The sequence below is a fragment of the Thamnophis elegans genome, chromosome 7 (genome assembly GCF_009769535.1).
Source record: "Thamnophis elegans isolate rThaEle1 chromosome 7, rThaEle1.pri, whole genome shotgun sequence".
Lineage (NCBI taxonomy): Eukaryota > Metazoa > Chordata > Lepidosauria > Squamata > Colubridae > Thamnophis > Thamnophis elegans.
Genome location: NC_045547.1, coordinates 25925106 through 25951347, shown reverse-complemented (window position 1 = coordinate 25951347; position 26242 = coordinate 25925106). Strand labels below are relative to the sequence as shown.

Sequence of the window (26242 nt, the reverse complement as noted above, 5' to 3'; positions counted from 1 at the left end):
TTCTATATTTGCTATAAGTTCAGTTGAATGCCTTCTTCCTTCTACCAACACAGTATTTCCTGTCCCATTTACAGTTGTTCATATATGGAATTGTCTTATTCTGCTTATAGACTTTGCATAGATTTTACAAATAATTTTACAATAAAAAATAGCAGTGAATTAACTGAGAATTTTTTCACCTGCTATACCCACTGTTTTCTTATTTAAAAGCAACTACACATAAATCGTAAATATGCATTCAGATTTCCTGAAATACATTGTACTTAATTCTGTACCATGTTGAAGTTGTGTTGGCTTTTGTTCACTTGGGAATTCATTGAAACATAATACTTGAATGGGAATGTCTAACCTTTGCAGGTAACTTTATTCTTATGAAAACAGGTATTAGAGTCATATAAGTTATGTTAAATATTTTCATAAATTTGAAAAGCCTAACAGTTTCTGAAAAAAGAGATGCTTTGAAAAAGAAAGTTGAAAATCTAGCACCATGTTATTTTATCTCCCAATCTAATAGCAACATTTCATATGTGCAAATTAATGGTAATGGAGAATTATTGCTTTCTTTTAGGTGGACAATATTGTCAATTATCAACTTGCCTTGGAACTCCTTCCTTAGGTATGACTATTACCTTTACTTCAGTAATGATTCTTGGGTTAGCAGTGAATGGAAATAGGCTTAGGTATTTATAGAAAATAATATAGTTGTACTTGAGTTTTTATATATGCTTACTATATATTATTTTATATATTATTTATATTCTATTACATTTTACTTTGCTAGATTGGTTTTCAGAAATACCCTTTTCTTTCAGCTACTCTTATTTAGTTATTTTTGGTATTATTTCTATTTTTAGATGAAACTTAAATATAATGTGATTTCATTAATGCTTAATCAAACATTGTTACTGGGGCACTATTCATAAGAAGCTTGAAGCCTTTGTTTTAGTTATATATTAATTTTAAGCACTGCCCATCTCACTATTTGTCATTTATTGGGTTTCTTAGAGCACTACTTTCTCAAGATGGGAATGTTATAACAAAATATTATGGAGTTCTGTTTTTTGGGGGGGTGGTGCCAAAAGCAGTATGAAATCTTTAATAAGTGCAAGAAATCACAATCTCACTTTCACAAGTCATTTTAGTCACCTCAAATGAATTGATATTAGAATAAAGTGGATCAATGCAATATCCTTTATAGGTTTATTCACAAAAATATAATAGTTTCTGTGATTTCCATTTTGTTTTTGCTTAAGCAGGGAAACTTATACTATATTGCTTGTTATTACTGGATTTGATTAAGTGTAATCAGAGGACTACAATTTTCCCCCCAATTGCTGATAGGTGTGTGGACTCGGGAAACTATTCCTGTCCGTACCTGCTTTGGACCACTCATTGGTCAACAAAGTCATTCAATAGAAGTAGCTGACTGGACAGACAAAGCAGCCAATCACATTTGGAAGGTCGGTTTATGTAATACTCTTTTTAAATCATTCCCAAGCAAAAAGAACCTAAAAACTTTTTTGCACTAGGCTCTTCTTCACATACAAAATTGGGACACTACGTTTATTATAATAAGTGATAAAAGTATTTTGTTAATAAATATGATTATGAATAAAATGATTATGGATTTATTATCCTGTTCTTATACAGAAAAATATTTTCCAAAGACAGATGGAAAATAAATAGTGCTTGGGATAGGAATGTTATCTTAAGCATTGCAGCATTTATCACTGTGGTCTTTGCTGCTGGTGTCCTCCTTCCATCAACTCATTACCAAGTACCAGGGTTCAGAGGATGCCCTTTGGAAATTGAGGACAGAAGAGAATGTACCTTGTTACAAAGTAAACAATCCCCTGGCACAGAAGTTCATCCAAATGTCTATATGTACTGCTCTGATTTTTTAAGTGATAGTGAGTGGAGACCAGTGGTGGGTTCTGGGTGGTACGGCCTGGTACGGCCGTACCGGTGGTAGTTGGGAGCAGCAGCCACTGTACTGGAATGGTGGCTCATTTGGCCCACCTGCCCGCCCTTGTTCTTTACTGTTTTTTGACGGAAACGGCCCAATTGCACATGCACACACAGCGTGCAGCACCTGCGTGACCTCCGCCAAGCAGCTGGGTGTCGCAGGGGGGCGTGTGCATGTGTGCGCAGGGGGGCGTGTGCATGTGTGCGCAGCGCGTGTGCCTGACGACACCCGGCTCCATGCGCAGCATACCGGTTGCAATGGGATCCGGAACCCACAACTGGTGGAGACTGTTACCATATGTTTTGTGCTTATGTAATTTGCCTGAAGAAAGTGATGACTAATCAAAACAACTTCATGTTAAGGTGCTCTCTTCACTTAGTTGGAAGATTTTTTAACCATCTGAGATGGCTCTGATTATCTTCTTTCAGATGTATCACAATAATGTCCTGGAATTCTACATCATCACAACGGATGAAAATGAATGTAACTGGATGATGTTTGTGCGGAAGGCCAGGTGAGAAAAGGATAAAACTACAACAACAAAAACCAACAACAAAGATTTCTAAGTAATTACATGATAACCCTATTATATCTCACTAGATATTTTATAACATAATACTGTCTTTTTTCTTAAAAAAAAAAGATTAAATATTTATTCCTCAATATTCTGGATTTGAAATGAGTGGCGTGGTGGCCTAGTGATGAACATGCTGCCCTCCTTGGGTCAATGACAGGTCAATCCTAGGTAGTGGCAGATGTTTCTCTCTTAGGGCGCAGAGAAAAAATATCTGCTGCAAACTCCATGTAGGCCTCAGGAAGGCCAGTAAATACTCCGTTCCATTTAGTCGCCCCAACTTTAACCCAAATTAAGGGACTATAGAGTCGTAAAAAGAAAAAAAAAAGTCTGGACTTGGAATAGGGTTGAGGTTTTTTGGTTTTAATTGCATTCAAGTCAGCATTGATTCCTAGTGACTGCCTGGACAAGTCCCTGCAGTTTTCTTGGCAAGATTTTCAGAAGTGGTTTGCCACAACCTGCTTTTTAGGGCTGAGAGGAAGTAACTGACCAAGCTGGCTTCAAGCCTAAGGTGGAAATAGAACTCATGGTCTTCCTAGCCTGATGCATTTAACTACTACACTAAACTAGTTCTCTGGAATAGTTTCATTTTATATTTCAACAAAATCTACTATTGCAGGATTGGATTAACAGTCAGATGTTTTGTGGGACTGATTCAGCATGTATTTGCATTATTATTTTGTTAGATCATTAGGTAGATTGAATGTATTATAATTAGAAAAACGTATCTATCTGGGTAGTCTTCAGGTATCTTAATATCTTCATGATATTTTCTTGATTTAGTCTTATCTGGAGCCATTTCAGTAGAATTTTTTGCAGCTAAGATGCCTGGCTCATAGACCTGTAGAGTTGGAAGACATCTTGGAGGTCTTTTGGTCCAATGCTCTGCTCAGGAGAAAAATTTTCATACCATCCCAAACAAATGATTGTCCAACCTTTGCTTGAAAACCTCCTATGACGGAGCCTCAAAAACTCCAGGAGGAAGTGTTTAATAACTGCTTGAGTCAGGATTTTCATTCTTCCTTTGAGTTGGTATCTGGGCAAAGCTTCAACCCCTTGTTTTTCACCCTATCCTTGGGAGCCACAGGAATAAATGAACATTCTTTTCCTTGTGACAGCCCTTGAAGTATTGGACGACTTGAGATTTGAAAAGCATTTGAGATCTGTTTAAAGCTAAACTTGAATTTACAGATCTGTTTAAAAATTTGTCTAAGGTGATCTTTTAAATATGTCTTTCTTAACTATACCTCGTTATATTTTGAAAAATGCTTTAGGTGCCCTTTGTAAAGAGATGGTAGATCATCTATACTGTGAGACAGAATGGCTTCATCTGGTACAGGGATGTGCGGTCAATGGTATGCTTTGGCCTGCACTCTAAAAAGTGGGTGGAGTTAGACAAAAATGTAAAATAATTTATATATAGTTGTCATTTTTCCACATTCATGTAAAATATTTTCCACTCAGCCATATTAAAATTACAATTGTCAGCAATGATGTTGGTATTTTGAAGCTACACATGGCTCTTGGGTCTTAGATTAAGATTTAAAATTCAGAAACTTAAATATTTAATTCAAAGAGCAGAAGAACTGAGTAGATTCTTTTTATTTTTGTGAATATTTGATACTTCATGTGGAAGACATTTTGTTCATCTTTCGTTGAAATTATAAAAACAGGTAATGCAGCATGAATGCTGATTAGCATCTTCAGAGGAAGAGAGTGTGGCCTACCAAAACTAAAGCATTGTTTGTTTTAGTAATAGTCTCTGAAACAAGTTTTAATATTCACATATAATATATGTGCACACAATAAGACTAAATAACCACTAGAGTACTTTAGCAATTTTAGAACAGAACATCAGACCTTTATCAAAATAGAAAAAAGTGACAAAAAAAGAAAGAAATGCATGTCTGGTAGCTGATCAAATACTAAAATCTACAAGTTCATAATGAAGGTAAAACAAGAATGGTCTCTAGGAAGAAATTTTTTAAAAAACCCTATCATTTCAGCTCCCATCAAAGTTGATAATTGCTTTCTTCTACCTGGACAATAAAATAGTTTTAACAGTCAGTCCCTTCAATTGAAAATAATTTTTTTCTGATAAGTAGAAGAAGAGTGAACCTTGTCGTTCTTTTTGATTCTTTGCCTTTTTGATTCTTTGCAGCGCGAAGGACCTAATGTCAGGATTCTCTTCCAGTAACTGCTTTGAATTCTTACAACCTTGTGCTTGTGTAACCAGGGAGTGTCTAGCCACTTTGTCTTCTTTCGGCTTCTTTCTCAGACTTCTCCAAAGACTCTTGCTGCCACATTATGTGTCCAGAATATTTTTGTTTCAGTGTTACTCAGTCTGCGGTACGGCTTTACTTCATCTGGTTGGTTCTTATCCTTCCAATGTTCTCAACAGTTTTCTCCAGCACCACAGTACAAAAGCATCAGTTTGGTTTTGTTCGGTGATGTTGCTGCAAATTGTTTTAGTGAAGAATATTAAATGATTTAGGGATATTTGTGATTAAAGTCATATAGAGGATAAATTTTAAGATTTTCCTCTCTGTGAAATAGGAACCGGGAAGAACAGAATCTGGTAGCCTACCCTCATGATGGAAAGATTTACTTCTGCACCTCACGTGACATCCCTCCAGACCAGGAGCTCCTTTTTTACTATAGTCGAGACTATGCCCGGCAACTTGGTAAGCGGTTAATTTAAGCATTCTCCAAATGTTAGTCTGTAGCTCCCAGGCCTAGAACATTGACCATACTGAAAATTACTTCTGGAAGTATGATTCAAGTGGGGAGCTTAAATCTGACATGAATAAGAGCTTCTGATTTATATATTCCTCTATCAGATCTGATAAGATTAGTAGTAGTAGAAGAAAGTATATTCCCTTTCTTCATATTTCAACAAGTACAAGATTGAAGCTTATACCTTTTAAATTTATAATGCTTTTTGTTACCTTCCTATTTATTTGGGAGCTTCATACTTTCTGCTGCATCCTAAACAATTACCTCTCTTAAAGGTGTTCCTGAGCATCCTGATGTGCACACTTGTCACTGTGGAAAAGAATGTGCCTCCTATGCAGAGTTTAAGGTCCATCTGAGTAGTCATCTCCACAGCCACTTCCCCAGTCAGGGACACAGCAGTACCCCTGGATCAGGACACAGTAAGGAAAGGAAATGGAAATGCTCTATGTGCCCTCAAGCTTTTATATCACCTTCTAAGCTTCATGTTCACTTCATGGGACATATAGGTATGAAGCCACACAAGTGTGATTTCTGTAGCAAGGCCTTCAGTGATCCTAGCAATCTGCGTACCCATCTTAAAATTCATACAGGTAAGTGAGGAAGAACAACATTTAAAATTCTTTTTCCCAAACAAATATTTAGAACCAACTGCACTATTCTGTCAGAGTGAAGATTGGTCTTGTTTGTTCCTTCTTAGAATGGAATATTGTGTTGCCTTGTTATTTTCATATTTATTTGCATATATGTGACATACAATACTAGAGACCAATTGGATTTTGATTTTGGATGTGAGATCCCAAAATTTTAGGTGACTGTTTATCACTAGGAAACTATTTTTCTTTCATTCTTTTGCTAGAGATAAACAGTTGAAGAAGTATGAAATTAAAAGAACTTAATAGAGCATAGAATCTTTAGCAATTTTAGAAAAGCAACTTGGGAAATCTTTAAAAAATTGTAGAGTTGTGTCTAGTTTGTTGTCTATGGCAGAACATGAGATTCATTCATATTCCATGCCATTAGTTACTTGTAGCATTGAAATCTATTATATACCCTACTGTAATATCAAACATGTTGATACCTTGGAATTTCAATCTATATTGATTATTCTGTGGATGGGATGGGATGAAATAATCTTATGTAAATTTTTATGTCTTATTTTCAGGTCAAAAAAATTATCGCTGTGCACTCTGTGAAAAATCTTTTACTCAGAAAGCACACCTGGAGACACATATGGTTATCCACACTGGAGAAAAAAATCTGAAATGTGATTATTGCGATAAACTATTTATGCGGCGTCAAGATCTCAAGCAGCATGTGCTCACCCATACACAGTGAGTCATTCAGGAGACATTCCAAATTATTTCTGTGTGTGTATGTGTTTAATTTATTGCCCACAAACTAAAGAGGTCCATATTTAAAAGACTCATGATAGTGATAGGACACTTCTCAGAAGAAACCCAGATTTACCAGAAGAAAAATGTATTATGGTGAATAGTGTCAAGATGAAGGCTGATAAGCTTATATTTAATTCTATCTTATAAAAAAAGCATATGAGGCATAACCCATGATGGGTGGTAGAGATCAATGTTGACTATGGCATATATAAAATTATTTGGAATAGAGGATAGGAATTCTTCCAGGATGAATCTGTAACACTGAAATTCTAAGTATATGATGTTGAACAAAGAGCACTTCTAGGTTATTTCTCACCGAGTGTTAATTGTGTGGATGATGCAAAGCCTATGCATGCAAAAATGTTTGCTAAATGGGAAATTTAAGATTAGAACAACTGTGTGAAATCTATGTCTCACAAGCCTTCAAATTCAAAAGAACTCTCAAATATTAAAAAAATTGTTTTCATGTTCTCAAAGACTAAAATGCCGTTTCTCTTCTCCATACCCATTCCTGTTTAGAGAGCGTCAAATCAAATGTCCACAATGTGAGAAGCTATTCTTAAGGACAAATCACCTAAAGAAACATTTAAACTCTCACGAAGGAAAAAGGGATTATGTGTGTGAAAAATGTTCCAAGGCTTATTTAACAAAATACCACCTTACTCGCCACCTAAAAATTTGTAAAGGACCAACCTTTAGTCTCTCAGCCCAAGAAGAAGAGGAGGAAGATTCTTCAGAGGAAGAAGAATTGATAAATTCTACAACAAATGAAAATTGCCAACTCAGAACCACCATGTATGTGACAACTGATACACTTTCTTGTCACAAATAAGACAATTCCTAAAATTATTGTTTGTTTAAATTTATACTCAGTGGCCAAATTCTCATCTATAATGAAAATGGCTTATCTGTTTCCAGAGTGATTGCCAGGAACATTACATATATTAAAACAATATAATTACTATGTTCATCCATTGAAATGGTATCATTGGTGACTTGATTGATGCATGATGGATACAGCTGAAACAGCATCAGCTGTCTCTGTTAAAGGTATACTTAATGTGAAAGTATACACAAACCAAATTTTTTTCATTACAATAAAGTGTTCTTTATTGGAAAAAAGTTTGTAGCTTAACTTAGTTCATTAAATTGATATTTGTCAATGAAATATTTGCTCATTTGTTGACAACTGAGCATTCCAAAAGAATTAGAAAACAAAAAATATAGTATGGGAATCAGAGTAAGGCATGCTAATGCTTGTGTTTGAAATGCAAGCTTAGTTTTAGCATGGATTTTACATACAAAGGTTATTCATGTAATTCTGTCTATACTGCAACCGATAACCACTTATTTTGAAAGGGAAATTCTGCTGCTAATATATTTATGGAATGAAGGTATCATTAAGATTTGTTTTCTTACGGAAAATTAAAATACTGCTTTTTAATGTGTGTACTGTTTTTTTTTTCTCCTTTGAATTTTCCCCCAGTATATAATTTTTTTTTCACCATAGCATTTTTGCTTTATTAAACCATTCATTTATCTATACATTATGAACTTCAGCCAATATTAACTATGCTGACATTGATAGTTCTCCTAGGTAGAAGTATATTAAATTAATGGTCTGAATCAGAGAGACGAGAGCCATGGTGTAGTAATTAAGGCATCAGAAACTGGGAGACCATGAATTCTAGTCCCACTTTGGGCATGAAGCCAGATGGGTGACCTTGAGCCAGTCACTTTCTCTGAGCCTAGGAAGGAGGCAATGGCAAACTATTTCTGAAAAACCAGGAACTCTCCAAGAACTGAATACAAATGGAAGGGAGGGGGAACCCAATATTGTTAATCTTAGCTTTTTTATTTATGCCAATTAGATTTTATTAATTAGCACATGCCTATATTATAAATATAATATATTTATATAAGACCAGAGAATCATGCTCTCACAAGTTATCAAATCCTGGTTAACAACACCACACTTTAAACCTTCCACAATATAGAAAGCTTCCTTTAGGTTCTTAGAAAACTGTTTTTTAAATAGTACCTTTTTAAGCCAATGTCAAAGGATTTCAGTGGATGCATCAGAATGCCTACATTTATCTTTCTTAATACAAATGAACACATTAAGAGTAATTTCTTACATTATTGCTAGTGATTTTGTTTTGGCATATTCCAATTTCTAGCTGGTTGACACCTCAGAAAATTTTTAAGATCAAGACCAAACTTCATGGTAACATGACCTTAAAAGCAAGTTTAAAAAATCGGTTTACTTAGAATGTTAATTTAAAAAAAACATAAGCTTATTTCATGATTCCATTGCAGCTCCTCCACAGCTGCTACTGCTATTTGCAGAATTACTTGCTTCAGAACTTGATGTGGTAACTGCTAGCCTCTGTCGAGTTCCAAAAACATCATTCACTGTAATGCCAAAAAGAGAGAGGTTTTAAAAACTCTAATTTTAAAGAAGAAATTGACCTTTTTTTTAGGATTACGTAACTAGTAAATGAATGAGAACAGTCACCTGCGGAAATTGTGCTTATGTCCCAGAGTTGTAGTCCCTGCCTTTCTCCTCCAAAGACATAAACAAATGGCAGATCTGGACAGCAACCTGCACAAAACAGGGAACCCTGTGGGCAGAAGACACATTCTCTTCTGATTTTCTGCTGACTCAATACAATACATCTCAACAACATATTTCTAATTCAAATCAGTGAACTAAAATCAAAGAGGTGCATATCCAACGTCTTTAGACTTTATGTATTAGAGAAGTGATGGCTAACCTTTTTGTCCTCGCATGCCGAAAGTGTGCCCACACCCATAATGCAATGTGCATGCGACACACGCACCCCACACGCCCAACCCCCTGCGCATACGTGTGCGCCCCCCTGTGTATGCATGTGCGACCAACCCCCTGTGCCCCATTTTGGCTCTCTAGCCTCCCAGGATCACAAACAGGTCACGGGAGATGCACTGTACCTTCCACGCCCTGTTTTGGGCCTAGCAGACCTCCCTGATGCCTTCTGGGACCAAAAAGGGGGTGCAGGGAGGGCGTGCAACCCCAGATCACTGTTCAAACAGCTCTCGCATGCACAGCAGAGACCCGAAAATCAGTTGGCCGGCGGGAGGCATGCCCACATGCACAGTGGAGCTGAGCTGGGCAACAGCTTGCGTGTCTGCAGAGGCCTCTGCATGCCACCTTTGGCATGCCTGCCATAGGCTTGCCATCATGGTATTAGAGGAAATACAATTCATAAAATGTAGGCCATTTGTCTCATGTAAGTATTAATGTAACCAACATACTCGCAACATAAATATTAATTTAGTAACATTCAATATTAAACAGACCAGGTTTCCCACCAATTTTATTCTGCACTCACTCTCCCCCCCCCCCCCCAAATAAGGCTCTATAAATATAGCTGCAGGAAAAATTACCATTTTCATATCTCTGGAATAGACTAAAGAAGGCTTGTTTCCTAGGATGTCCCAAATTTTCACAGATTTATCAGAAGATGTTGTGACAAGACATCCTTTGATTTGGCTACTTAACTGTAGTCCTGGAAAACATAAGCAGGTGCTTTTAGTATTAAATCAGGAAGAAAACAGAAGAAAACTTGCTTGTAGGCCTCATTCTTTTAGGTTAAGGGGTCTCTGATTTAAAGGCACCCCACATCCATGGTGCAGCAATGCCAACTGAAATGCATCTTCTTCCATTGGCATTGGTAAAAATAAAGATACTTCTTTCATTTGTCAAAAATACTAAAAAACAAGAACTCTATTTAAGTTATTAATGTATGAAGTCACTAGGCTCATGAGATATAATTTTGGGTGGTCTACCAATATATTAACAATTAAAACCATATAACACACATCCCAAATTACAAAAACAAGAATATGGGAGAACAACAACCAGTTGACATTACATAATCATCTTGCAGGCTCATGGGATTCCAAAGTCAATGGAAAGTATTAAGGGCCTTCTGAAAAGTAAGACAGGATGGGGCCAATCTCATCTCAAGGAGAATGATGTTACAGAGGGCAGGGCCCACAGTAGAAAAGGCACACCATCCGGGTCCTACCAGTTGGGGTTTCTTTGTCGATGACACCCAAAGCATTACACCCCCCCCCCCGCTTGATATGATCGGTTTGATAGCTATAATCAGAGAGAGGTGGTCCATCAAATAACTTGATCCCATGCAATGTAGAGCTTTAAAGATGAAAAGCAACACCTAAAATTGTGACTAAAACAAACTGGCCATCAGTGCATCTCGCAGAATAAAGGTATAATGTTCATCTTCCCGGAGTTGGGGGCATGTAATTGTCCATGCAGCTGCACTTGCTGTACTCTGCAGCGGTTGAAGCTTCCAGATGATCTTCAAGGGCAGCATTGAGTTACCGTAATCCAATTTGGAGATGAGCAGAGGATGTGTGACTAAGCAAAGGCTTATAATCCAGGAACAGGCAAAACTGGGGCACAATACCAAGCTGCGCAAAGGTCCTCCTAGTTATGACATAACCTGCTTCCCAGGAAGGATAGGAGTTGTGGTTATAGAAGGAGCCCCAGATTGAACACAGGGTCTCTATGGAGTATCACAGCCCCATCCAGAACCAAAGATGGTAAAATCTAATGTTGCTCAATCTTGTTCAACTGAAGCCTATTGTTCCCAGACCTCAACAGCCTCAGACATTGGAACAAGGCATTAGTAGTACTGATGAGTTTGCCAAGGACAGATATGGATATCATGGCAATTAATGATCTCACCCGGTGACTTCATTTAGAAGTTAAATAGAAATGAAGAGAGTACCAAGCCCTGTTGAACCCGCAGAACCTCTCCTCTCTCAATCAACACCAACCCAGAAGGATACCACAGTTGATGATATCAAAGGTTGCCAAGAAATCAAGAAGAGCAAGAACATATGCACTTCTCCTGTCCTGTGGCCACTTAGAGATGCCATCTCTAGCCAATGGCCAAAGTCTGAATACTGACTGAAAAGAGTCAGATAATCAACTTTATCCATGGCCCATAGAAGTTGCTGCACAACCACGTTATCCACAACCTTCTCTAGAAAAGGAAAGTTAGATACTGGATGAAAATAGTCCATTGTGGTGGGATCCAGCAATGGCTTCTTGAGGAGAGGGCAAGACAATGCCTCCTTAAAGGGCAACATCTCTCAAAGGCTTAACTATCCCTAGGATCCAACCAAATAATGCATGCTCTTTATGCACTGTAGAATGGCAAATATAAGTTTGTCTCAAAAATATGATATGAGAGAACTATATAAGATATCTGACTAGAATGGAATTTCCTTGGGATCTTGACTGGGAAAAGAAATGCTTACCAGATACTTCTTCGTCATGAGCTTTCATTGTGAAGACTGGTTTATGGGAACGAGCATCAAGACAGTATACAAATCCATCTTCCGTGCTTGCCTACAACAAATTATTTCCAGAGATTTTAAAAACAAAATCAATAGGCAGGCCACCTTTCTCAATCTGATGATCTTTCAGAGGTATGGACTTGAAATCCCATCCAGCCTGACGGGCCATTGTAGAAAATTCTGGAAGCTGAAAGGACGGTGCCGAAGTTGGGAAAGACTGCACAAAGAACTAGCACCTGGATGTTTGATGGCCAACTCTAGCCACACAGGTACCATTATTCCTGATTTGATAGCAAGCAACAGATCAGAATGATCCGTTATCTATGTCAGCATAACTTGCCATATATGAGTAAATTTTAGACTTCACCACATTACCAAAGCATTTCTTAATGAAATAAAGGTAGCACTATCAAATTGCAAAGCAGCAAGACTTCCACTTATTAGGAAGTATTTTAATATAATGTACATAGATTATTTTATATCTTAAAATATGCTGGCTGCCTTGGAAAATCTTGGATGATATACATATATATATATATCGCTTCATAGTGCTTTACAGTCCTCTCCAAGTGGTTTACAGAGTCAACATATTGCCCCCAACAATCTGGGTCCCCATTTTACTGACCTCGGAAGGATGGAAGGCTGAGTCAACCTTGAGCCATGTGAGGAGCAAACCCCTGGCATTCCGCAGAATTAGCCTGCAATGGTGCATTCTAGCCACTATGCCACCACAGCTCAGCAGAGGGTATATGATGCAGTTAGGAAAAGATGCAAATGCAATGCACCTCACCCCTGTTCCTGTGAAGCATTTTCTTTCTATCTTACTACTTAATAGGTTTTAGGGCTGTCTAACTCAAACAATGTGACTCTGGCTGGCATACAACGAATTGAATTGAAATGATGCATAGCCTGCATAAATACATACACTACAATGGATAAGACAAAATGCAAAGCACTTATTGTACTTACTAAGAAGTGGTGGGGTGAAAAATGATTCCAAGTCACTCTTTCAACTTGTCCACTAAATCTCCAGGTTCTATGATTGTCCTGTGGACTTCTGCAGTCATATAAAATGGCTGATCTGAAAAGTATCAATAAATGTTTATTCAAATTTGGCCCCTGAATTTTAAACATTATAAATTAAAATTAATTTATCCATGAGAGACAGATTTTTTTTTCTAACCTAATAAAATACTTCCACTCCAGCTGAGTCATTAGTAAAATTCACAGCAATCTCACTGGTTATAAAAGTAATAAACGGCAAATGCATGCCTAGTAAGTGGAATTACTGGCTTCAAATGGTCTTGTTTCTAATTAAGTCTGCATAGAAAGTTAATGCAACCTGAGGCTAAAATCAGGTTGACCATTCCTGTTGAGGGTACTCAAAAAAACACTTCCATAAATCATACCAAAAGTATATTATTATGCTTTAAAGACGACATCATTAACAAAATATTATGTGTCAAATACCTTGTGAAGGAAATACAGGTAGTCCTTGACTTATAATGGAACCTACTTATAACAGTAGTAAGTCCTAATAGTTATAAAATGGGTCATCTATGCAACCAACCCCAATTTATAATATTTTTATGGTGGTTAAACAAAAATGGAGATGATAAACCAAACCCATTGTAGGACCTTGGACTAGTTTCTGAAAACAAAGCAAACACTAGGTTTTGCCAAAAATGATGTAAATTGTGGTCTTGTGACTACAGGCTGCTGAAAATGGCCACAATGCAAGTTGAGTGCTTGAAATGCTATCACATGGACTGGGGTGCGTGTGTGTGTGTGGCTATTGAAGGTTGTTAAGTATCTTTTTTGGGAGGGGCTGTCATAAAAGACTTTGAGGACTACCTGTAATAATTTTATTATTTATCTCTGCATTCATATGGTTTATATATCACCTGTACTTTTACATCTATGGAGATTCTCAGTCATTCAGGTCATGATTGTCCCAAAGGTGCTTTTTTCAAGAGGCAACTGGACTTTCTTGATTTTCTTTGAAGAGACGGATAAACATCCAGGTGACCTTAATCACCCGCTAAAAGGATGCAAATGACCAGCTGCCTGCAAGGAGTATAAATCCTTCCATTCCCCACCATCCAGTCAGAGCTGAAGAAGCTTCTTGGATGAGAAGAAAAAATGTCTTCAAAGAAAAACAAGAAAGTCCAGTTGCCTCTTGAAAAAGCAATTTGGGACTATACTTTTATAGTGTGATAGAAGCAATAAACAAGCTTGTTCTTACTTGTCATAAGAGCCAGAAATTAGAGTCTGTGTTTCAAATGGATGAAACTGCAGTGTTTGCACCTAAAAATAATGAATTAGATTTGAAATATTTTTGCATCAAAATAGTAGTTATACAGTGTACATGATTTTAAATAATTCCCACTATAATTCTTTTCACAAACAGAAAGGAGTGTTCAATGATCTATTTAACTGCTAATTTAAGGTAGAGTAGCTTACAACCATCAGCATGTAAAATTTATGTTAGCTAAAACTTCATTATGTAGAACAAAAAGTCTGGAATTGTTAATTGGTTTTAACATTTATAATTAGATGTTATTTCTACAGAGCTCACTTCACTAGAATTCAAACATCTAAAGTAATAGCCATGGAAAATGAAGATCAAATCTTATTTGAATAATTATGTTAACTAGGAGTTGACATTAATTTCTCCCACTGGGCTGTGATTGCATAACTTTTCACAAAATTAGCCAGAGTTAAATCTAAAATTTAAGAGTGTTTTTCTCTATAGATTTACTTGGCTCATCAAACTAGGACTCTAATACTGCTAAACCTGTACTTAATAGAACTAATGAATGATAAGTTGTAGGTTTCTAAAGGCGAAGGGGAATCACAAATGCAGTTTTTCATCCCTAAAGCTGCCTATTAGAACTTTTTTAATAGAGTGGATAAAAAAGCCCATCCTTCTTAGTACTTAATCATTTGGTCTCTTAGAATTCAAACACAATTTGAGTTTTTGAACCTAGATTAGCTTTGATTTTTACATTCATTCATACATACATACATACATACATACATACATACATACATACATACATACATACATACATACATGTTTTTAAATTCAAAGTCCAACACTATTTTAGTTATTTATGTATTTATAAGTATCACATTTAACAAAGCTCTGGGATAGCTGCATATTACAATGCAATCAATGCAATGTCCATATCTCAACAAACCCCTACAAGTCTACAGAGCTGTGGTTATCCCTTTATCCCGTCTACCGATGACACACCAAACAACATTAGAAATTTCACATACATGCTCCCTGGTCCATTCTTGGCATTCATTGGGAAGACCATGTCTTCAGCCTCAAGATTCACAAAGTCCACCAGCATTGAGTCTCTATTTATCAGAACTTAGTTGTGGTGGTGGGATACATCATCAGAATGGGCAAGCAATAACGTGCCTCACTAGTTGCTCTCTGGTGTACTAGAGACTGAGAAGAGACCCGGAGGTTGTTTACACAAGCACTACAAAGTCACAGCAAAGGAAACTCTACATCACTGTAACATCCAAATAGGAGAACTAGAAACTTGGTAGATAGAAACCTCTGGTGAGCCTGTGTTACATAGTTTCTACCAGCTTCTGGAAAAAAGGCACAGCCAAAAACTGACAGAAAACTGTGAAGGGTGTTACATTGTTATTACAACAATGAATTTCCAGTGCCACCAATGGTGCTAGACAAGGTGAGATTGCAGCACTGTCTCCATGTTCACAGATGAACTGCGCAACAGCATGGCAATGATTTGTTGCTTCATAAATCTTCATTTAGTAAGGCTCTCAGATCCCCATTTTCTCTCTTTCCTAGCTTATTAAAGAGTAATGACTATCTGAGGGAATATAAAGGTTTCTTCAAAAATCATATACAGATTAAATGACTTAAAATACTTTTTCTTAGATGGCTTAGACATGGAATAGGAAGATGATGTTACTGAAATTAACACTGAAGTACTGAAGGTCTTCCAGGGAGGGATAAGGAAAATGAGAAGTCAATTTTTCTAGTGGCAAGTAGACTAGATAAAAACTCTGACTGAAATTGGTTTTTTTATATTTTACAAAAAAACCCACCCAGTATTAGAGAAAAAGAACAAAATTGTATTTGTCGCAATACATCTGTATGATATTCTATTGTTATTTTGCTGCAATAGATCAATGGGGCTATGCTTTCAGAATCATCAACATACCTTGTCTGTGTGAAGAGAAAGTGTTGCTGCTGTTGTGCCCCTGGACATGTCCCAGAGAATTACAGAATGGTCAGCTGAGGCACTTGCCAAGACAGATCTAAAAGAAACAAGCATATTGATTTGCAAACAGCTTCAATGGCAGGTCTTAGATCAAGTCATGTTTTACCCTTCTTGTCCAAAGAATAGTGATGAATACCTGAAACAAATATGTTGCTAAGAGAAAGACAGAGGGAGAGAGGGAGGGAGGGAGGGAGGGAGAGAGGGAGGGAGGGAGAATTATTGCTTTTAAATAAAATCGAGTGACTTTCTAACTGCTCAGAAATTTTTGTTCTAATTGAGTGACAGATAGATTGCCCAATGAATTAAATGAATAAATATAAGGTAAATAACCAAACAGTTTCTGAAAAAGTATTTGCTCTTTTGAATTTTCTGACATTTTGCATGTCCCTGCTATGGATTGTTACACCTTCAAATGGTCTCATTGAATGAAAAGCTATCCCTAGGATTGGTGCCTGTTTCATTCACGTCACAGATGAAGTCACCTTATGGGTTGTGCTAGTGTAATCCCACTGCCCCTTTAAGATTCCGTAACTGGTTACATCATCTTTAGCTGCAAGAACTGCAGCCAAACACTTCCTGATCATCAGTTCCTCCGATTGCTGTATAGGAATTTTTGCCCAATCTTTCAACTTAGTCACCTGCTGGTTTCAACCCATGTCACATTTTTCTGGGATTTAGGTTTGGACTTAATTTGCAACAGGTATTCTCCTGAATAATATATTATTCATGATCCATTCTCTTGATTGTATATTTGGATTCTCTTTCAACGTGACCTGCTTGATTTCAACTGATACACTGATGGCATGATATTGTCCTGCAGAAGTGACTCATCCAGTGTGAATTCTCACTTCCTTCAATAATGTAACAATTTAATTGTAGCTTGAAAAGTTTCATTTTTGATTGATCTGCCAATAGAATATTGCTTGAGAAGCCTATAAAATCAGGTGGGGTTTTTGTAAACTTAAGGCAAACACCAAACTTCTTGTAAGCCATTGTTTCCAGAGTTGTTTTTGTGAGCCAATGCTTTCACTTTGCTACACTTGGCTTCTATGAATCTGAATTTTCCCAAAGTGCTTTCCTTCAACCAAGGTAAGAGAAGCCTATAGATCAAGGGTCCCCAACCCCTGGTCTGCGGCCTGATACCTCTTAGGAAAATTAACTGTTGCCCAAAATCTTTACTTCAAACTATGTCCCTGACTCAGTGGTGGGATTCAGTCAGTTCTCACCACTTCGGGAGCACCGGTTGTTAACTTTCTGAGCAGTTAGGTGAACTGGCTGTTGGAAGAAATCATTAGGGCAGAGAACCGGTTGTTAAATTACTTGAATCCCAGCACTGCCCTGACTGGCCCTTGAGGTTTACAGCCTTTTTTGTCCTGATAGATCTCAATTATTTTTCTGTAGAGGTCTTCAAAAATTTCTTTCAAGTTGGGGCACAACTTGCTTCAAGATTCTGTGTGACACAAAATATCAGTGACAAGAAAAGCCAAAGTTTGTGAGGCTATCCCAAATAACTGCTTACATAACTGCCTGAAGATCACGCTTCACATTTGCACATCTCATGCTAGTTTATTTATGAAATAAATAAAACAGGCACCACGCTTATTTCAAAACTGTACAGTATCCAACTGTACTTGGATACTATCTAATATATGTGTTTGTGTTTGCACATGAAGTCTTGGTTACATTCAGCAGCAAAGATATGTAAGGCTTTATAAAATCCAAAAAGTAACAAGTATTTAGAACTGTATTTTTGAAATATGCAATGACTGCCTTTAAGCCAAGATTGAGAAATATGTATTCTGTTATCTAAGATCAATTTTATGGCTTCCTACAGTGATTAAATTAAGCCACACAAATTAATAAACCTGCATAAGTGAAAAGCATATTTCAAAAATATGTCTTCAGAAAGCTAAATAAGATGAAATAAAGACCAAATTTCACTATCTATAGCAATTGCCCTACAGATATCTATAATTATGACTTACTTCGATGTAATGGAACACAACTGTGCATTACTTTCATTGTGAGCTATAGAAATATTTTTAATAAAATATAATTCACACTAATTTATCTTTAAATATATATTTTTACCTGAGATTTTTATTCCATGAAAGATCAAGCACTGCATCAGTATGCCCCTGATGGTCTTCTTTGGATAAATTCTTCATGTAAAAAGATTAAGAACTTTTTAGTTTCTAAATATAATAATAAAATATTGTAAATTCTATAACCCTTGCACAGGTTTCCAAACGTGAAAGGCAATCCTTGCCTATGCTTCTTTACTCTACTGTCTTAAATAGTCTCAAACCTACAGGGTCATTCTAGTCCAATATGTTCCACAACAGCTGGCAACAACTGTTCTGAGAATCTTAATCCACTGATACTTTTTTAGCAATTAAAATCTTTGTAAATATTAAACAGAAAATAAATTTGAAGATGTGCTATGTAAAAAAGAATAGCCAATCTTTCTATCACCGAAAACCACGTTGCAACTATCAAGATCAGCTTTGGACCAAGCACAGACACATTGACAAAGAAGCCTTTCTGTGCACACTTATAGTTTTCTGGAGGCAACTTACAACATTCTGAAACCCAACAAGACAGACACAGAACTGGAGAAAAAACAATTACTACCAACCTGCCTTCCAGTGAGGACCTGTAAACTGCATGATTCAAAGAGGGCTGTGAAAATATTTACAGACCCCTCGCATCCTGGACATAAATTGTTTCAACTCCTACCCTCAAAATGACGCTATAGAGCACTGCACACCAAGACAACTAGACACAAGAACAGTTTTTCCCCGAACGCCATCACTCTGCTAAACAGATAATTCCATCAACTCGGTCAAACCATTCACTAAGGCTGTCTTGTCTTTTTATGTACACTAAGAGCATATGCACCAAAGACAAATTACTTGTGTGTCCAATCACACTTGGCCAATAAAGAATTCTATTCTATTCTAATTTCCAAGAGTAACATGATTAGCTCATGTATATATGACAGAGACTGAAAAGGCAAGCAACTTTCTGCTATTCTTATTGAGAAAGTTTAAACTTTATTAATATTAAATTTGCTCATACTTACCTTCTTTTGTTTCTTTTTCTTTAATTTTGCCTTATGTCCTAGTGAAAAAACTGGCTCTAAAGAGTCCACTATGTCAAGATCCCATATTTCAATAACAGGTTTCATTGTGCCAACAGCAATATAATTTCCTAAAGAAATATCCAAGTTAATCATGTGTAATCTCATAAATCCACACTCCAAAGTAGGCAAGGGAGCCTTGGATCAGGGATGGGCACCCTTACTAAACCTGCTATTCTTAGAAGCAGATATTACTGTTTCATTACTGTTATAACCATGAATGGTCATTAAATGAGGCAGTTACTAAACAATGTATTGAGTTGACCCAGCTCAAACATATATTTTCTCTGGCCCAGGAGCAAGTTGCTTATGGCAGATCCAAAAGTATGCATACTCTTCTAATATGAATTTCTACTAAATTTATGTCATCATCTCATGACTCTGTAAAGAATACATTTTATTTTGTTACTTTAACCTTTTTTGAGTTAGAAAAGGTCTCCCTGTTTATTGCAAGGAGTAAGGTTGAGCACATAGAAGCACATTCAGCTACATTCAATACTGGATTTGATTTGATTAAGCTTCACTTTGGTCATCCTCAGCAATTTAATTATCAAAAATCTCTCACAATTTTTTAACTATCAGTTTTCCTTGGATTTAGATGGAAAGGAGATGTTGTGTGCTTAGACACTGAAGCTACGCATAACTTCTCCCACTAGTCTTACAATGTTACATAATATGGAACACAATGATAGCCTGAGAGACTTTATTTCCTCAGGAAAGACATCAGAAAACAGTGCCCTGAAATCTATTTAGCCAGTTGTTCTAAAAGGTTATCACAACATTTGGAAAAACAATATGATCATTATCATTAATGCTGGATAATAAGATTCCCTAGTTTACTATAATATTTAATCTCTTTTCCACAATCATACAGGGCAATGCCTAAAAAAATCTACTTCTAAGTTACACACTTTTAGAAGAAAAACAATCCAGAATGAAAACAGGAAAAGAAAGAGTGGCTACTGAAGTAAAAATATAAATGCTCAGACAAAAAAGAAAAAGGAGAAGGACAATGTGGTAGAAAACAAGAAAAAAAATTGTCCTCAACATTTGTTCCTATCTGTCTCTCTCTGCACTTTCATACCGATGTCCCCTTACAATGTTGGTATCATTAGAAATAAAATAGTACACTAACTTACCAGCAGAATCATTGGAACTAGGATCAAAGTTCATCCATTCCACGCTTAAGGGATATGCAGATAAAATAAGATCATGATGGACATAAAAGGAATCTTCTTCATGATTATAAACTGAAAGAATTAAGTAACTTCCTTTAAGTAAATTTTTAAAAAAAATCATACTCCCACTACAAAAGCACACAGAACATATGCATACGCTTGTAGAGAGAAGAATAAAATTAAAATTACCACTATACTATATCACAAATAAAAAAATGAAATATTGGGAAGATATTTCTGAGTTCCTTTATAAAGGCTATATTTTTAATCACAAAAACATTGTCAAGCATATATTGTAATCTTCCCTCTCTCCTACAGTTTGCTGAGTTCTAGACAAGCAGAACTCAATAAAAGGAATGCAAGTTGAACAGGTCCACCACAGGCTGACAATATTAATACTAATCATATTTGATTTATTTATTTACACCTCTGCATTTATTAATCTTATGCTATAAAAGAGAGGATCCAATAAGCAATACAAGAAACAGTTGAGCTCAATGATGGTGATAAAACGTGTGAAGACTCCAAGGAACGTGTGGTCAAAGCAAACACAATTCAACCAAATGGATAAATAGCTTGATCTAATATAAGCAATATTTCAATGTTATCCCAAAGGTGCTTTTTTCGGGAGGCAACTGGACATTCTTAGTTTTTTTTCTTTTTGAAGACGTTTCGTTTCTCATCCAAGAAGCTTTTTCAGCTCTGACAGGATAGTGGGGAATGGAAGGATTTATATTCCTTGCAGATAGCTGGTCATTTGCATCCTTTTAGAGGGTCATTGAAGCACTTGGAGGTTTATCTGTGGCCTCAGGGTCACCGGAGTAGTGCTCCTGATTCCTGTAGTCTGCAATTTTTTCTCTGGAAATCCATTCCCAAAGAAAACACCTATGGGACAACCATGGCCTAAATGTCTGAGAATCTCTACAGATTTTAATGTTATGTTTCAATATTATGGAGGATATGGATTATAAATTATTCCAAAATATTGACAAGAAATTGTGAGGAAGTACAAGGCTATAAAAGTGAGTTTTATTTTCCCACCAAATGCATTAAGAGACTATGGGGAAGTGATTTATAAGAAATGTCATGATTCTATGAGATTATAAACAAATGGCAAAAAATATGTAGCTTTACACAATACTAACTGATCAGTCTGTAATAATAAAAATATTATAACAAAGCATTCATGTTCTTATTTTAGGGAAGGGTATGAATCACATGATCAGGAAAAAAGAATCTGACAATAACACATAATACATCAAGCTCAAAATGTAGCACCTCAAAACAAATGCAAAACAAACACTTGAAATTGTGCTTTTATGGCAATTCATATCCTGTAGAAAAATCCCTTTTTGGAAAGAGGGAGAATTCAAGCATAGAGTTGACGATTATGAACAAATGTAATACAGGAAATCAACTTAATGAATAAACCATCCATATCTTCCATGATTCTTTTTTAAAAGCCAAAAGGATTTTAATACCTACCATGGACTTCTAGGCTGCAGTGGTCCTTATCAACTCTGCCACATATAACAAGACTGTCATTTGACTTAATCACAAAGTCTTCTTTCTCATATTGATCCTGAAAGAATATAAGTTTGAATATGATTTTTAGTCCAATTTTCAAATCCTTATTTTATCACTGTATTTAACAGATACCATGAAACAATTTTAGACGCAAATATTTGGGAATGTTTAGTCTTTTAAAAACTAACTGAAACCAGTCGTACTTTAAAAGACAATTTGTCTTGTCACCTAATAAATGATATTTTTTAAAAACATTTTCTTAATGTTTAAGAAAAATCATTCGTTCACTTCTTCCAATCCCAGACTAAACTTTCACAAATTTGAAAACAAAAGGTATTCAAACACAATACATGAGAATAACTGAATGTGTGAAGATACAATTAAAATAATTATAATGAAAAGACAACTGGAAAAAGTACTAAATTATGACTTGATGCATTCTTGTGCTTAAAAGAGAATCTGCAATATTAAGATAGCCAAAATTAATATATATTACCAAAGTAATTTATATCAAGTATGTTGTTAAAACAAAAGCCTAGATATACAATATTAAAAGACAGATTTTAATCAAATCATTTTTTTCAAATTGATTAATTGAAACATTTCTTCAAATAACACTTACCATTAAGTGTTATTAATATTAAGAAGTGACTATCACTAAGTGTTGTACCTTATGATTCTTGACAAATGTATCTTGTCTTTTTATGTACAGTGAGACCATATGCTCCAAAGACAAATTCCTTGTGTATCCAATCATACTTGGCCAATAAAGAATTCTATTCTATTTTTTATGCCTACCATCCCAAACCAATACAGAATGTTATCTTTAGCCAATATCAAAATTATGTATTTAAACAATCTTCAGTGTTAAGAAACAAAGCAACTATGCTTTAATACTCACAGTATCTTTAATAGTGATATATGGATCATTTTCATTTGTTCCATATACTGCAAGCCCCGCAAAGATTTCTCCAAGGCCCTCAGTACCTATCATATGACAAACAAATTGTTCTTGAGCAGACTTATAATTGTGAAACAAGTAGCATATTTTGTAAAGACACAATTGCACATCCTTGAATAGAGAAGCTGTTTGTGTACAGCAGGAAGGAGAGATAAATACCTGCATTTTCTTCATCATAGTTATCCAAGTCATATTCTGCCAATTCATCATCATCTAACTTATCAGTGTCCTCATCTTTGGGAGAAGAGCTGGCTACCTCACCATCAACATCATCCATGGCACCTGAGGTTCCTTCTTGTCCACTTCCATCATCATCATCATCATCATCCCCTGTCCTTCATGTAAAAAAGAAGTTAACAATAATGCCACTATCTAATCTTTCATCGCTTATACAATTCCAAATTGTTTCTGTGCCAATAACTTTGCAGGTTCCACCTATTTCACTTTATGGTAAAGGTAAAGATTTCCCTTGCACATATGTGCTAGTGGTTCCTTATTCTAGGGGGTGGTACTCATCTCCATTTCAAAGCCAAAGAGCCAGCGCTGTCCGAAGATGTCTCTGTGGCCAGCATGACTAAACGCCAAAGGCACATGGAACACTGTTACCTTCTCTCCAAAGGTGGTTTTATTTTTCTACTTGCATTTTTACATGCTTTTGAACTGCTAGGTTGGCAGAAGCTGGGACAAGTAACGGGAGCTCACTCCATTACGCGACGCTAGGGAGTCGAACCACTGAACTGCCGACCCTCTGATCAACAAGCTCCGAGTCTTAGCCACCGTCTCCCTCACTGTATAGAACCCCAGATAAATATGAAGATGAGTTGTAAATCTGACATTTTTATGTACTTGGGAGATAAATTTAGAGCAATGACACAGTTGCAATCCCATAAAGATTTATCAACAACCTATCTCCTTTAGCTGGAAAATACTTATTTGTGGAAACAAACAAATCACACTCCGTAGCAGACTCATCCTCACAAAAAATATAGTTTCAATGTATTGAATGTATGTTAATGCATGTTAGTACAATTATAACACTTTATTAGACATCAGCATTTTTAATATGTAATGACTTTATTATTTTCTATTCAAAAATTCTACTATACAGTATTCCAGTTTTAATTGTATATTTTTTTTCCAAAACCTGAACTGGTCTGTTTACTTTTGACAGTTTATGTCAATTGAGTGTATTTAATCACAAATATTTTTCCATTACTACTTCTATGCTAAAAATTTCTTATATCATTTTCATATATCACTAACACAATTCCCACCTATTAGACTTATGCTTTAAATCACTCAGTCCAGTTTATATATTTTCATTGGACAAATATAATTAGACATAAACTAGATTTTTGCTTGGCTAATTATTTTTAAATTTAATACAGGTGTTTTGCTGTAAATTGACTTTTCACTCTTGTTCAAATGCAATCCAAACATACTGCAATCTCTCTTTAGCTTCAGTAATTAAACGCTTCAGTTCTTCCTTGTCAAGTTGTACCTGCAAGATAAACATGGAAAATAAAACCACCTATAGTTAAATCATGCCTAACTATTTGAAAAACAAAGTCATTTTTAAGCAAGTTTCATCCAACATATTTTAATTAGGATTATTATATCTAAGTTGTAAAACAAAATAAGAGTAGATCTGGAGGTTTTTTAAATATCGCTTTAATATTGTCTCCTGGTTGCCCACATTCTTGGTTCTAAGGTATGGCAGCTCTATTCCAATCAACAATCCATTTTTGACAGAAAATAAGTTGTAAAACTCTATAGAAAGTCAACTATTAAATAATTGTGCCCAGGAGACGTAAATGAAGACAGCTGCAAGAGGGCCTATAGAAACAAACTTAAATTGAATAGTTAAAGTATCACATGATGTTTCCTGGTACATTAAAACTTAAGGGAAGGTCTTTCAGCGATGACAAACCAAACAATTCTATATAAAGTAAAACGCAGAGAATTACATATAAGTATTATATTGAAACATGGAGAAACATGGATACTATATAATATAAACAAGAACACTGGAAAAAGTAATGTGCGCCTTGAAAACTCAAATCCAACCTTATTACTGTTCTATACTGTTACATTACTGAATTCAAAATTGTTTTGCAAGGTCGCTCAATTCACTCCACATAATTGTAAGATACCATTACCTGGCTTGATAAACGGGGACAAAATATTATTCCTTTGCAAAATGCAGAAGAGCAATGTGTACTCTACCTTGCAAAGTTTAGTATTACCAGAAACTGACAGTGTGTGGTTTTTTCCCCTGATTTTCAAAGGAAAATATGCAACCCATTTTCTTAATTTAAAAGCCTTAAATTTAAATCTCCTCCCACTTATGACTGCATGACTGTAAACTTTGTTGCTTGTGTCCTTAGGATTTATATTGATAATGATTGTTTGCTGATTGCTTATTTGTACCCTATGACTATCATTAAGTGTTGTACCTTATGATTCTTGATGAATGTATCTTTTTATGTACACTGAGAGCATATGCACCAAAGACAAATTCCTTGTGTGTCCAATCACACTTGGCCAATAAAGAATTCTATTCTATTCTAAATTAGCATACACACACACACACACACACACAAACAAATATATATGGCTAGCTGATGAGAGCTAAATAACTTGAAATAGATCTATACTAGTCTCCCTTTATTTATTTATCAGCACAAATACAACACATATATATACATAGATACATACACACACACACACACACACACACACACACACAAAGTTGTTCATGCCCTCTTGAACTTGGTTGGCCTCATTTCAGAGATGAGACAAAGTGGAAATTTATACAATTACCTCCCCTTTTTTTCGCTTTCCACATTGCCTTCCTTTTGCATAAGCGACTAATTTAGCGGAAAGCATCCACTGCTTTGCTACCCGAATTGTCTAATAGGAGCTCAGAAACGAGGGGATGGGGGGGGAACTCTCTGGAAAGAAGAGGGACGCATCTCTCACCTTGTCGGGCGTCTCCTTGGCAACACCTTGGGGCACCCAGGCAACACAAGTTACGGGACGACTCATGGCTCCAAGCGGGATACGGAGCAACTGAAAGCGGCTTCCCCGTAGGCAGACACGTGCGTTGCCGACTTCCTG

General features: G+C 36.1%; 2 protein-coding genes across 4 annotated transcripts in view; one reads left to right on the top strand and one right to left on the bottom strand.

The window, feature by feature from the left end:
• Window positions 1–8114, top strand: part of PRDM4 (PR/SET domain 4) — a 19370-nt gene extending 11256 nt beyond the window's left edge. For all 3 annotated transcript variants that reach the window (XM_032220920.1, XM_032220921.1, XM_032220919.1), the window contains 7 exons: window positions 569–616; window positions 1342–1460; window positions 2395–2480; window positions 5097–5224; window positions 5552–5866; window positions 6439–6607; window positions 7190–8114. In XM_032220920.1, the coding sequence (XP_032076811.1) occupies window positions 569–616; window positions 1342–1460; window positions 2395–2480; window positions 5097–5224; window positions 5552–5866; window positions 6439–6607; window positions 7190–7502 (1178 nt within the window). In that variant the 3' untranslated portion in view covers window positions 7503–8114. The remainder of the gene's footprint in view (window positions 1–568; window positions 617–1341; window positions 1461–2394; window positions 2481–5096; window positions 5225–5551; window positions 5867–6438; window positions 6608–7189) is intronic.
• On the bottom strand, window positions 7754–26242 carry PWP1 (PWP1 homolog, endonuclein). The gene is made up of 15 exons (XM_032220925.1): window positions 26105–26242; window positions 24565–24623; window positions 23282–23457; window positions 23063–23148; window positions 22120–22216; window positions 20596–20706; window positions 19400–19527; window positions 18406–18476; window positions 16255–16351; window positions 14289–14350; window positions 13013–13124; window positions 12005–12095; window positions 10100–10221; window positions 9189–9294; window positions 7754–9085 (listed from the first exon to the last, which is right to left on the bottom strand). Exons 1-15 carry the CDS (start codon window positions 26168–26170, stop codon window positions 8973–8975), a joined length of 1497 nt encoding a protein of 498 aa, XP_032076816.1. The 5' UTR covers window positions 26171–26242; the 3' UTR covers window positions 7754–8972.